General features: G+C 55.3%; 5 protein-coding genes across 5 annotated transcripts; 3 read left to right on the forward strand and 2 right to left on the reverse strand.

The window, feature by feature from the left end:
• Positions 1-45: 45 nt before the first annotated feature.
• Positions 46-755, forward strand: VDBG_03282 (conserved hypothetical protein; the record flags this gene model as incomplete). Its single annotated transcript, XM_003007097.1, has 2 exons — positions 46-56; positions 104-755. 2 exons carry the CDS (start codon positions 46-48, stop codon positions 753-755), a joined length of 663 nt encoding a protein of 220 aa, XP_003007143.1.
• A 764-nt stretch (positions 756-1,519) lies between these two features.
• VDBG_03283 (conserved hypothetical protein) lies at positions 1,520-2,055 on the reverse strand (the record flags this gene model as incomplete). The annotated part of the gene is made up of 2 exons (XM_003007098.1): positions 1,520-1,836; positions 1,899-2,055. The coding sequence occupies 2 exons, from the start codon at positions 2,053-2,055 to the stop codon at positions 1,520-1,522; spliced, it is 474 nt and encodes a 157-aa protein (XP_003007144.1).
• A 1,594-nt stretch (positions 2,056-3,649) lies between these two features.
• VDBG_03284 (conserved hypothetical protein) lies at positions 3,650-4,719 on the reverse strand (the record flags this gene model as incomplete). Its single annotated transcript, XM_003007099.1, has 2 exons — positions 3,650-4,349; positions 4,499-4,719. 2 exons carry the CDS (start codon positions 4,717-4,719, stop codon positions 3,650-3,652), a joined length of 921 nt encoding a protein of 306 aa, XP_003007145.1.
• A 533-nt stretch (positions 4,720-5,252) lies between these two features.
• Positions 5,253-6,829, forward strand: VDBG_03285 (prolyl 4-hydroxylase; the record flags this gene model as incomplete). Its single annotated transcript, XM_003007100.1, has 2 exons — positions 5,253-5,535; positions 5,607-6,829. 2 exons carry the CDS (start codon positions 5,253-5,255, stop codon positions 6,776-6,778), a joined length of 1,455 nt encoding a protein of 484 aa, XP_003007146.1.
• A 602-nt stretch (positions 6,830-7,431) lies between these two features.
• On the forward strand, positions 7,432-11,628 carry VDBG_03286 (conserved hypothetical protein; the record flags this gene model as incomplete). The annotated part of the gene is made up of 3 exons (XM_003007101.1): positions 7,432-7,862; positions 8,471-8,965; positions 9,024-11,628. The coding sequence occupies 3 exons, from the start codon at positions 7,432-7,434 to the stop codon at positions 11,626-11,628; spliced, it is 3,531 nt and encodes a 1,176-aa protein (XP_003007147.1).
• Between the last annotated feature and the right edge of the window lie 107 nt (positions 11,629-11,735).

Consider the following 11,735-nt stretch of genomic DNA (forward strand, 5'->3'; position numbering starts at 1 on the left):
CCAACCGGCTCGTGAGCGACACCTGTGGAAGATCTCGCGCACTCGATGTTTGGAAAGTTCAAAAGTCTCTCGGCAGGCGCTAAATCCTGCGTTCGACAACAAGTGTCTTCCTTCACCGCGGCAGGGCACCGGCGCGATTTGCCGAGCTCGAGACCCTCGTCGAGCGCGTCGACGGCGAGAGGGCCGAGGCCGTCGAGGCCAAGACGGCACAGGAGGAGGCCGTCGAGGCGCTCGAGGCGAGGCTCGCGGCCGCCGTCGACGAGATGGAGGCGCTGTCCGACCGCGTCGAGGCCGTCACGGCAGCCAAGGCCCGCGAGGTCGCCGCCCTGAACCGGCAGGCCGGCAAGGCGCTCGCCGTGCGGGACGCGCGCGTCGCCGAGCTGCGCGATGAGGTGGACCGGGTCAACGGCGCGCTGCGGGGTGCTTACGAGACGATCAAGGATCTCCGCGTCGACAAGGCCGGCGTCGAGAGAGACCTCGCGCGCGAGAAGGAGAGGGCCGAGGGCGTCATGGACGCCATGCGCGCCGAGCTCGAGAGGGTCGTCAGCGCGAGCCGCGAGATGCTGTCGCAGCAGCCGGCGGCGGGCGCCGATGGGGAGGAGCAAGGCGTGCTGTCGTCGCCCCTGAAGGGCGGCGTCGACGGCCGCCGCGGGCGTCTGCTGTCTGGCGACCTCGCGAGGCGGGCCTCGGGGCGGAAGAGGAGACGCCATGACAGCGGCATGGGGCTGCTGGAGGAGGATGAGGTGGACATTTGAGGTGGCATGGAGGCGGTTCATGTGTCGATAGGCCGTCGGTAGACGTACGTTCTTTGGATCTTTCCTTTTGTTATTCTTATCTTGGCCTGCATACTTAGGCGTTGGATCTAGACGAGTCATACGTTTGTTGATTTAGTCTGTGTAAGCTGCCTTTCGTGCGTTGCATGTGTGGTGTGGCGCTCGAGCGATACTTCTGCTGAGGATGGCGCAAACCACTGAAATGCGTGCTATCGTCGTATACTCTCTTCAGTATAATGCAAAGCTCATTTGATAGAGTGAGGGGAGATATCTTGCAGCGACCCATCGCCACCGCAGCCCAATGTCAGACAACGCCGCGGCGAACTCCCAGCAAAACCACTTACTCCCACTACCCATCATCGTCAGCAATGATCCCCTCCTTTTCGTCAGCAAAGACAAGTAACCGGCCCTCGTCAGCAACGACAAGTAATCGGCCCTCGTCAGCAACGACAAGTAACCGGCCCTCGTCAGCAATGACAAGTGACCCTCGTCGGCAATGACAACCCCCTAGCCATCCTTCGTCAGCCAGAGGCAAACAACCGGCTTCCCCCCCGGCTGCCCGTTCCTCGTCTCGTCCCAGCCAATCTCCTTGATCGACTTCTTCATCATGTCCTTCTCGTCGCCGCCAAAGCTGAGCCCCTTGTACCAGCGGCCGTTGCCGGCCTGCGCAATCTCGTAGCAGCGGTTCTTCTTGGGCGTCGGCCCGGACGCGCCGAAGCCCTTGAGGATCTCGGCGAGCGTCGTCGTCACGGGACGTGGCTCGCGTGGAACTCGACGCCCGTGCTCGGCGGCAGCTGCCACGGCGGCGTCGGCGTCTTGAAAGACGTGGATCTTGGTGTGCGCCGCGCTGAAGAAAGTAGTTGTAGCCCGGCTCGCAGCCGACGCCCGCCCGACGTGTTGGCCAGGTTGGCGGCCGGCATCGAGGCGGCGAGGGCCGGGAGGCCTGTCGCGTCGCGGCCGTACGTGTTGCCGGCGCCGTTAGGCTGGTAGTAGGGGTACTGGGCGTGGGGGGATGGGTACGGGTACGGGTACGGGTACGCATACGGGTAGGACGGCGGGTGGCCTGGTGAATTCTTGTGAGCATGGGGTTCCAACGGAGAGAAGGGGAGGGGGGTTGAGACGTACTGTAGCCTCCGTAGCCGCTGTACGGGGTGTGGCCGAGGCCGTAGATGCCCATGCCGTGGTGCGGGATGTAGGGCTGCCCGGAGGCGTACATCTGGCCGCCGAGGGGCGCGTCCGGGGGTGAGCCGCCTTGGGCGTCGAGCCCGAAGCGGGGGTTCATCTTGGTGGTGTTTGAATGTTGGATGTCAGTTGGCATGTGGGCGCCAGGTGTTGACCCAGCGGCGTGTTTCCGAGTTGTAATGGGTGAACCAAGACCCGCTGGCTTGAGGAGGTGCTGGTGGATAAGGCGAGTATGGAGATCTTGCAGGGCGAAGAACCAGAGGTTGGTGTGTGAAGGGATTCAAAGTAGTGGTACTGGGAGGTCTGGAATCAAACCGGCGTCTTTGATTGCTACGTGCTGCTCGCACGAAATTGGTGTTGGCGTTGTTGTTGTTCTGGGGGCGTAAAGTTGTGTCTGTGCAAAGGTTAGCAGACAAGAAGTAAAAGACAAACCATCATTCTTATATGAAAGACGAGAGGCGCAATAATTTACAATCATCGACCCAGTCTGTGATTCGAAAGTCGCCCCCTCGTGCCGGCACAGTCGACGTGAATCAGTCGCAGCACTTGACTAACTTAAGTACAAAAGGTGATTAGGGGGCTGCTGGCCCTCGTCAAACTCACCAGTCTCAGGACTGTACCCTCGAGGGTCGTTGTGGATCGCAAAAATCTCCGTGCTCCAGACCTTGTGGTTGTCTTTGTCGTAGAACGTACCTACGATAAGCCACGCCCAGAAGCGTGGGCGTGTTGACAAATACAGATACTGGCCGATGATGAGCTTCGTAGCGGGGTACGGGAGAGATGAACCCTGAGAGCCGGGTCTCTGGTGGGGATCCAGTTTGTCCGGAGGGTGCCTCGTGACACTCGTTCCCGTTTGATGATTGCCCGACTTGAGTCAAGTATGATTGATGATGTAGTGCAAATGTACTGGTGTAGATCTCGCGGCGGCGTTGTTCGTCTTGGCAAACCAAGCACTCTGGTATGTCCGTATGGGGGTCGTAGTTAAATACTAGCGCAATACCCTGGAGGTTCGTGATTCACGATACTGACAGCGCCTAGTCGTCCCACGAGAGCGTGAATCGGAGGCGCCTCTTTTTGGTTGGAGTTGACGGTACGAGAATCGGCGACAGCACTGACGCCAGAGGTTTGGCAAATTTGGGCGAGATCTTCCGATGGGGAGCTTCGAAGACCTGACTTATTTGTTTCCTCTCAGCTGAATGACATGGCGATATGACATGGGACCCCAACGAGCAGCGACCATAGGAGCAGCCGTGGTCCCACTTGACACTCGGCATTGCCCACCGGATGCCCTGGCGAGACCTTGTCAGAACCATCAGATCATTCTCTGTTTGTCATGATATATTGAGGCGTCGGACATGGCTGCAGCGAAGAAGATAGACGCTCGTGTATATCATGTAGCCACAAGTGGAGGCCCGGGCTGAGAGGCATTGATATGGTGAATCGTATTGCAAGCAGGTCAGCGACTCAGTCTGTTGTGGTCATCTCATAATAGTCCTCTACTTTGGCTCTGTGTCTCTCACGGCAACGACGTGGCATTTGTTGAGGCATACGTCGCCAGAATGCGGGCAGCCAAATTGGCCTCTCAAACACGAAAGGCTGCATGTCCCGCATTGCTTGAGAATCGCAGGTGCTTCTCCGTATGCAGTTTCGCAGCTCATTGATCGAGATCGAGACGTAAACCGCGTGCTCGGCTCTCAGCCGTCATCAGGATCCTCCACAATCCTCACAGCACCGCCCTTCTTCTGGCCCTCTGTTTCACGGCGGACGACCTTTCTACGCTCAATCTCCGTCACGAGGCCTTTCAGGTAAACCTCTGCCTGCACAGTGGCACTGTAGGAGAGAGCCGTCCAGCTCCATTTGTTCCTCCTCTCGGCATCAGCGCCGGCAGCGAGGAGTGTCCTGAGGACCAGCAGATTACCGTTGCCGCTCGCAAAGTGCAGAGCAGTGTTGCCATCGAGATCAGCAGTCTGCACGGCCTCTTCCGGGCCGTTAGGCGCATACGTCAGAAGAATCTGCAGCACAGTATCGTGGCCGCCGCGGCTGGCTTCCATGATCGCATCTCGTCTGTGCGCATCCCGCCTGTGTATGACTTTGGGGAACCGCTCACAGAGCAGGTGGACGACCTCGGTGCGGCCGGCGCCGGCTGCGAGCATAAGAGCTGTCTGGTGTTTCTCGTTCAGCGCAGGGTCGGGGTCTTCGTGACCGAGGTCGACGAGTACGCGGCAGACTTCGACATGGCCGAGGAAGGCGGCGAGGTGAAGGTTCGAGTTGGAGAGGCCTTCAGGGGAGGCATCGGGGCTGTGGAGGGCTTGGGGGTTCGAGTTGAGAATTCGTTTGACGAGCGATGCGTCGTTGGCAATGATCGCCCTGCGAACACGGGTGGTTGCTTCGATCCTAGGCGGCGCGAGTTAGCTGTGGTCATGGTCAAAAGGTCCGCGTGGTCCGATTGTGAGGGTAATTACGGACATCTTAGGGTCGAATGGGGGTGGCTGCCTGCAGTCGTGAGGGGTCGCATTGCGAGCAGAAGCCGCCTGCAGCTTGACAGTTTGGAGTGCAATGGAATTGAATCGCAATGACAAGCCTTCCGCCTGGTATCGAGTCGTGCGGAATGCCGGCGTCTAGGGGCACGCTTCCAGCTGGCGGACTTGATGACGGAAGGTCGTCCAGCGGCTGCGTCCTGATCACGAGCTTGGCCTGTGCTGGTGGGGGGGCTTTCCTCTCTGGAGGCCTGTGGATTAGGCGGGGGAGTGGCCCAAGCTCCCATGTCATCGCCCAAAGGTGCCTAACACACGTCTGAACTGTGATCCTTCAGTGGTATGGCCATGAACTCAAGGCAAGGTTACCTTATCTCGCGGCAGGTTGTGTTGTTTAAAGGATCAATTGCCCAGCTGATGGTGTTGTGGATGTACTGGAATCTCCGCTGCTGTCGGCTTGTTAGTATCATCAATGTGATGATGTTCTCGTGACAGCATCTGATAAGCTGCGTCGTCCATCCGAGTCCGTGAACACTGAGAAATGCCGAATAATACTTGTAGGGAGACTAGACTGGCTACTGCCAGCCATCTTGCCAATCCACAAGCTTACGCTTGTAGTTCTACCAAATGCCAGCACAATTACATGGCTTCCGCGAAAGAGATGCTACTTCTGATCGAATAGATATGCAATTAGACGGTGAGGCGGGGTCACTGCGCGGGGGCGGATCGATTCCGCACCAGTGCCGAAGACTCGAGCCAAATTCCTCTCGTCGGCCCAGCCCATCTTCATCCCCATCAATCCAACCGACAGTCGAATTCAACAATGGCGAAATCCAAGTCTCGAAAGCGAAAGCAGACGGCTCAGGCCGACCTGCCGAACAAGAATCTCAAGACCGTCAGCACCATCACGCCACCTCCCGATGGCGCGACACAGGAGCCCAAGAGTCTCCAGACCGTCGTTTCGGAGGAGGAACTCGAGATCACCGTCGAAACCCTGACGGCGCTCGCCCAATATCCAAACTTGATCAAGTCAAAGTTCTGCAAGGATCTTCGAGTCGCCGCCTACGACTTTCGCCAAGCCTGTGCCACGGGTGTCAACAGCGCTGGTACGTTCGACAACGATGAGAAATGGTAGTTGTACGGTGGCGAATAAAATTACTGACGTACTCTGCAGCAGCAGGAACGAGTCTGACGGCGCGGATCACAGCTGCACTTACGGATGGCAAATATATGGATGCGAGGATCATGTTGGCGGAAATGAGAATCAGGGGTGAGGAGCCCAAATTGGGTGCTTTGTGTCGCTGGGTTCGCGACCTCGATATGATCAGTGGTCTGTCGACATTGCCAGCAGGGCAAGGAACGGAAGTTGAAAGATCAGCGAGCGAACTCGAGATCCTCAGCGTTATGGACGGCGTCCTTCGCGTCACAGGGCCTGTTGATGCAAACATGGACGCTGCCACGCACCCAACCTCTCCGATGATTCTTCAAAAGATCTGGGATCTTCGACCCTCGACACCAAGCCTCAAAGTCCGAGCCTCAGTCCTCGATAAGTCCATATTCGACTCGGCACCACCAAACCTGGCAAAAGACCTGCGGGTCATCGAAGAGACACCAGGGCCCATGCGAAAGCCCCCAAACCATCATCCGGCAATCCTCTACACAACCGCCCCGAACGCGATTCCCCTCTCATCAACACCCCATGCCATCACCTATCATGACCATCCTACTGTCCCAAACCTTCACCTCGCCACAAATCTTCTCTCTCCTGATGAATGTAAAGCCATCATTGCTGCTGGCGAAACCGTCAACTTCTTGCCTGACGCACCTCTGCGGGAGGACGGCGACATCAGTATCTTGGCTCACAACTTCTACTGGGTCATCGATACTGCGTTCCACGACATTCTGTGGTCCCGCATCTCTCCCTACGTACCGTCAGCGGTAAATGGCCGTCTGGCCCGCGGATTGAACAGAAGATTCCGCGTCTACCGCTACGTCCCGGGCGCTGAATATCGCACACATATCGATGGGGCCTGGCCTCCGTCGGGCATCCTTGCTGATGATACGTACGTGTACGATGCATCGCCTCAGGAGAAGAAGCAGAGCTCGCTCTTCACCTTCCTCATCTACCTCAATGATGATTTCGAAGGTGGTGAGACGACCTTCTTTATGCCGGCGCAGCGAGAGGGCACGCTCAATGCTTATCCTGTGAAGCCAGTGATGGGCGGTGTAGCAATCTTCCCCCACGGCGAGACGCGGGGGGCGCTGCTTCATGAAGGGACGGGCGTGAGGAATGGCGCCAAGTATGTGATAAGAACGGACGTTGAATATGATGTTGAGCCTTCGGCTTAGGGTGTCGGAATACTTGCTGGGGAGTTTGAAATGAAAAGCGATTCTTTGGTCTACCAAGCTGAACACCACCCTGCTCGTGATATCTTTCTCCGATGAGTATCATGCGGGCGCTTTCAAAGAATTTCCTCGTCCTGAATTGCCTCTACTTTCTCGCTTTGATCTGCGGTAAACTGGACGATTCGTCTACGGTAATGGATGCACCACGACCAGGCAGTCTGACCCAAGTGAAAAGTTTACTGTCAGGCCTCGTCGACGAGGCACGCGCAGCCTTATTCAACTCACTGATCCAGCACCAAAACCGCCCGTCAAGTAACGAATTTTGCTCCCACTGTTACCTCTCTCCCAGCCTGCCCTGCCATGCATACCCGCATCGCGCCATGATTGGGTCAGTCTCTGCGCGCGCAAAGCTTCGGGGCTGAGCTGCATGAATGTCAGCCGCTGTGCGCCAGGGGCATGTGGATTGATACAAAGCTGCCGCAGACAGACCATACGTTCAGCTGCAGTTTGGGGGCCGAAGTGCCTGTGCAGTCGGGGCTTTGACTTGACCCGACTCCAGCTTCGGCGTCATTCCTTCCAAGACCCCTCATGCTTTTCACCACATCTTGTCATGGACTTGTTCTCATTTCTGTGACCTGAGGAATATATCGCTCGTAATGGATCCTCTGTCCATCGCTGCGAGCACCGCCGGATTGCTCACCCTCACGGCCCAAATCATAACGCGGGGCTATGCGTGCATGATGCGACTGAAGAGCAACGACGACGATGTCCGCACAGCCGTCAACGACGTCTCTAGCTTCTCGGGGATCCTCATGGCAATCGAGTCGCAATGCAAAGAGCGCGGTGACGACATTGCCTCGCCTATGAGTCACCTCATCATCAAGAATCAACCATTATGGAAGAAGAAGGTCGATGAGTGCGAAGCGGTGCTGGTGGAGATGCTTGAAATCCTGGGCACACTCACCAAGGCGAACAAGGCACAATTGCTTGTCAAGGGCAACAGCCTTTGGGAGAAGCTTCAGAAATCTACCACTCAGATCGAGACTTCAAAGAGCTTCTTTATATTATGTTTGCAACTACAGAATAAGTGAGTGGGACTTAAGAGAGATTAGAGACCACTCATTCCGCTGACACGGAAAAGTGAGGATATCAGGTCCTCTCAGAAGATAAGCGGGAAGATCATGTCGTCACTAGATCGTCTACGGGATGAGCAAGATCGCCGCAAGGCAGGAGGCCCAATTGGAGGAACGGAAGTATGACCTGGCGTACCTGGTGACCATCTGTCTGGTAGCTAATTGTGAGCAGAGGAACAACAGCATGGGATGATGGAATGGCTTGGCTTCCCTGGCGAAGCGATGCAAGATGACCTAATCAACACAGGACACCCAGACTCCTCTCAATGGCTTTTTGAGCGCGAGGAGTTCATCGACTGGCTCACAGCTGATGGGCAGTCAAGTTTATGGCTTCGAGGTCCACGTAAGACTCACTCCGCCCCCTCTGGTGCATGGCTTGTTGGCGTCAGTCAAATTACTAAGGAATGAATTAGAGGGCTCTGGCAAAACCATCATTGTGTAAGGGTTCCATATCTCATTGTGTCTACTGTCATTCATAAGGGTGAGTTAGTTCACGAGTCATCGACTTTATCCAGACCCAGTGTCTAGACCAGGATGCGGTCCTACTCTTCCATTTCTGCAGATTTACGGACGAGGCAACGAAATCGCAAGACCAGCTTCTCGGGGCTCTCATCACACAGCTTCTTGATAACCTGCCAGAAGACTCGCCTCTTCCTGATAGCCTCACCTCGATGATGAAACGATCTCGATTCTCGTCATATCCCCGCGTCTCAAGACTCAAACCGGTCTTCTTAGAGCTTTGCAAAGCTCACGCAACAGTCTACATCGTTGTTGACGGTTTGGATGAACTTGAAAATCTCAGAGACATCCTAGGTATCTTTCGATCTCTCAATATGTCACAGACCACTTCGATAAAGCTTTTCGTCTCCAGCAGACCAAACACAGAGCTGAAGACTGCCTTCGCATCATACATCAATGTTGAGATCTTGCCCGAAGATGTTGAGTCTGACGTACAAATGTTTGTGCGTGATAACTTGGAGGAACTCCTCTCTGGGAACGAAGAGGAAATAGACCCTGGTCTACTTGTTATGGAACTCGCCACGCGAGCTGGTGGCATGTCAGTTACGCCCGATATGTCCTTGGCGAAACCATACTTACTCAAGTTGATCATCCAGGTTTCTCTGGGCTGTATGTCAGGTCCAATACCTGTCGCGTATTAGGACCACCATCACCCCGGATCTCATCGCAACACTACCACCAGCACTCGAGAGCATCTTCGAGAACGTACTCATGACGCTCGAAGACAAGGACCGGAAGATGACTCTCCGCATATTGCAACTGGTCATGTTTGCAATGAGACCCTTAGATCTCTCCGAAATTGACGAGGCCATAGCGATTTCACCCTCCAGCAAAAGTCTAGCCGGGCTGCTTCGCCTGCGCCAGAAAGATGTCATACTGGAACTGTGTGGTTGTATGCTCTCTCAGTCGCCTCGAACCAAGAAGATCCAGCTTGCACACAGTTCAGTTTACGAATTTCTCACTCGGAAGACGACTGAGTCCAGTGCGGTCCACGACCATTTCCACTTCGACGACATGACTTCGCATAGAGAGCTCTTTGTGACTTGCGTTCGGTACCTCAGCATGAACGATTTCGACTCGGACACATTTCGGGAGACATTTCGCCTCGCTCAAGATGGGGGCCACGCCGACTCGGATCTGCAGGCTTTTGCAAAGGCACCATTCCTCGATTATGCCGTCAGCCACCTCATTTCTCACATGAAGAAAATTGAACTTGCGAATGATTCCGATAACCGCGGTTCTATGGGTTTAGCCGAGAAGTTCTTCTTTGAAGATAGCTCCACGTTTACGTCTTGGCTCTTGGTTCGACAATATCTTGATGGCACGTACAGAAACCCGCCTGGTAGCAACGCATATCATATTGCTGCCATTTACGGCATTGAACAGGTCTTTGGCTTGGGTCCTGATCAGTACGGCCTCAAAGCACAAACCTTAGACGGCAGAAATGTGCTGCATCTCGCACTAGAGAACCAGCAGTGGGAGATCGTTGACGCAATTCTGCGTCTGGGGTTGGGAGATCTCCTTAGCGACTTCGATAAGCAAGGACGCTCTCCTCTGCACGTTACGGTTGAGCTCGGCAATACCTTCATGGTTCAGCGCCTCATAGAAGGAGGAGCAGACCCCAACCTCGCCAGTCCCCTCAACCAGGGCCGAACTCCAATCTTCATGGCTGTAGAAAACAAGTGGGATGAGCTCACCGAGTATCTCTCAGGCAAAGCCAATCTAGATATTTGCCTTGACGATGGACGCTCGCTCCACCACGTAGCCGCGCAGTCTGGAAGCCCCGAATGGATCACCGCGTTAGAGGGTAGTCATGGAGGCAGTACAACGACGCCGAGCCCTGCCAACCGTGTCGGTAGCGTAAGACGCGACGATAACGGCTGGACACCTCTCCATTACGCGGCAGATCTTGGGCATACAGACATTATTCCCAGGCTCATGGCCAGTGGATATGCGGCTAATGAGGTGGACAAGAACGGTTGGACTCCGTTGCACGCAGCGATTCGAAGGCGCTTTATCAAAAGCGCTAAAGCGTTACTAGATCGTATGGCGCCTATGCCTCTTAGTGACGATTCTGTCAGCAGACTCCGAACCAACAGGCCCGGCTCCTCCATGACAGTTCCTGAGCCATATGATTACTATGGCCTACAAACGGACACAAGCTCCTTCACATTTTCCAACCCTTCAGCGTCGCGGCCTTCAGAATCCGGAAAATATGGTGCTCATTTCAATCCGAGAAATGAGCCAACGCCTGTGGCCGCCAGTCAGCCACAACCAGCATACACTTACAATAGCCTACGCTCACAGCTCACCGCCCCAATCTCAGGTCTTCTGTCGGCTGTTACCGGGAGAGCAGCGCGGCCACCTGGGGGCGATCCGGCGACGAGTCAACTAAACAGAATACCAACATCGCCAGAGCCAGCGGTCAGCCTGCGGCGAAATCCACGACCTGGGGGCGGAGACGACAGGTTCCCTTCTAGCTCTTCGACCAGGGAAGCTTTGCGGCATCGAGCCTTGTCACCACTTTATGTGGCCGTTGCAGATGCATACACGGAAGGCGTCGAACTCCTCGTCAAGCATCGAGCCAAGCTTCCGGCCTGGGGCCTGACGGAGGAGGAAAAGGCCAAGTGTCTTAAAATGGCGCTCGAAATATCCAATACTTCCATTGCCATGCCTCTTCTCGAGCTCTTTGGGGAGGAGAACATTTGGGATGCCATACCGCAGTTGATTGTAACAGGAAACGACGAAATCATTGGCAAAGTCAAGGCCCGTATCTCAGAAGAAACGGCTTACAAAGTGCTGATTGGAAAGGGCCTGCACACTAAACAAATCGACATGGTTAGCTTCGTCCTGACGACGTGGCCGAAGCCCTTCGCGGATTTGGCTGTATTGGCAGTTGAACTTTGCGCTGCTAGTATGCCGAATCAGGACACAGCGACCTCTGAACTGCTTGAAACCATGGTCCAAAAGTACGTTGCTGATTTCATCCGTGACACCGATCAAGCCGCACAAGACGGGAAACAGTCATCGCTCCTGACACAAGCTCTGGAGGGGAGACATTTGAGGGCCGCGACAGTACTCATTGACAGGGGCGCCGATCTGCATGTTCGAAATAGAGAAGGCGAAACCCCGTTGCTCTCTCTGCCGCGTATCATACCCGCATATGCGAGGAAGCCCACAACACTCGATACCTTAACCTAGCCGACCGAATGGTGATTCAAGGCTGTGATGTCAGCATGACCGATCTGAAAGGGCAAAATCTCTGCCACAAAGCAGCCACGCAGGGTAATGCCAAACTGATGGAAGAA

The sequence above is a fragment of the Verticillium alfalfae genome, genomic scaffold, assembly GCF_000150825.1.
Source record: "Verticillium alfalfae VaMs.102 supercont1.3 genomic scaffold, whole genome shotgun sequence".
Taxonomy (NCBI): domain Eukaryota; kingdom Fungi; phylum Ascomycota; class Sordariomycetes; order Glomerellales; family Plectosphaerellaceae; genus Verticillium; species Verticillium alfalfae.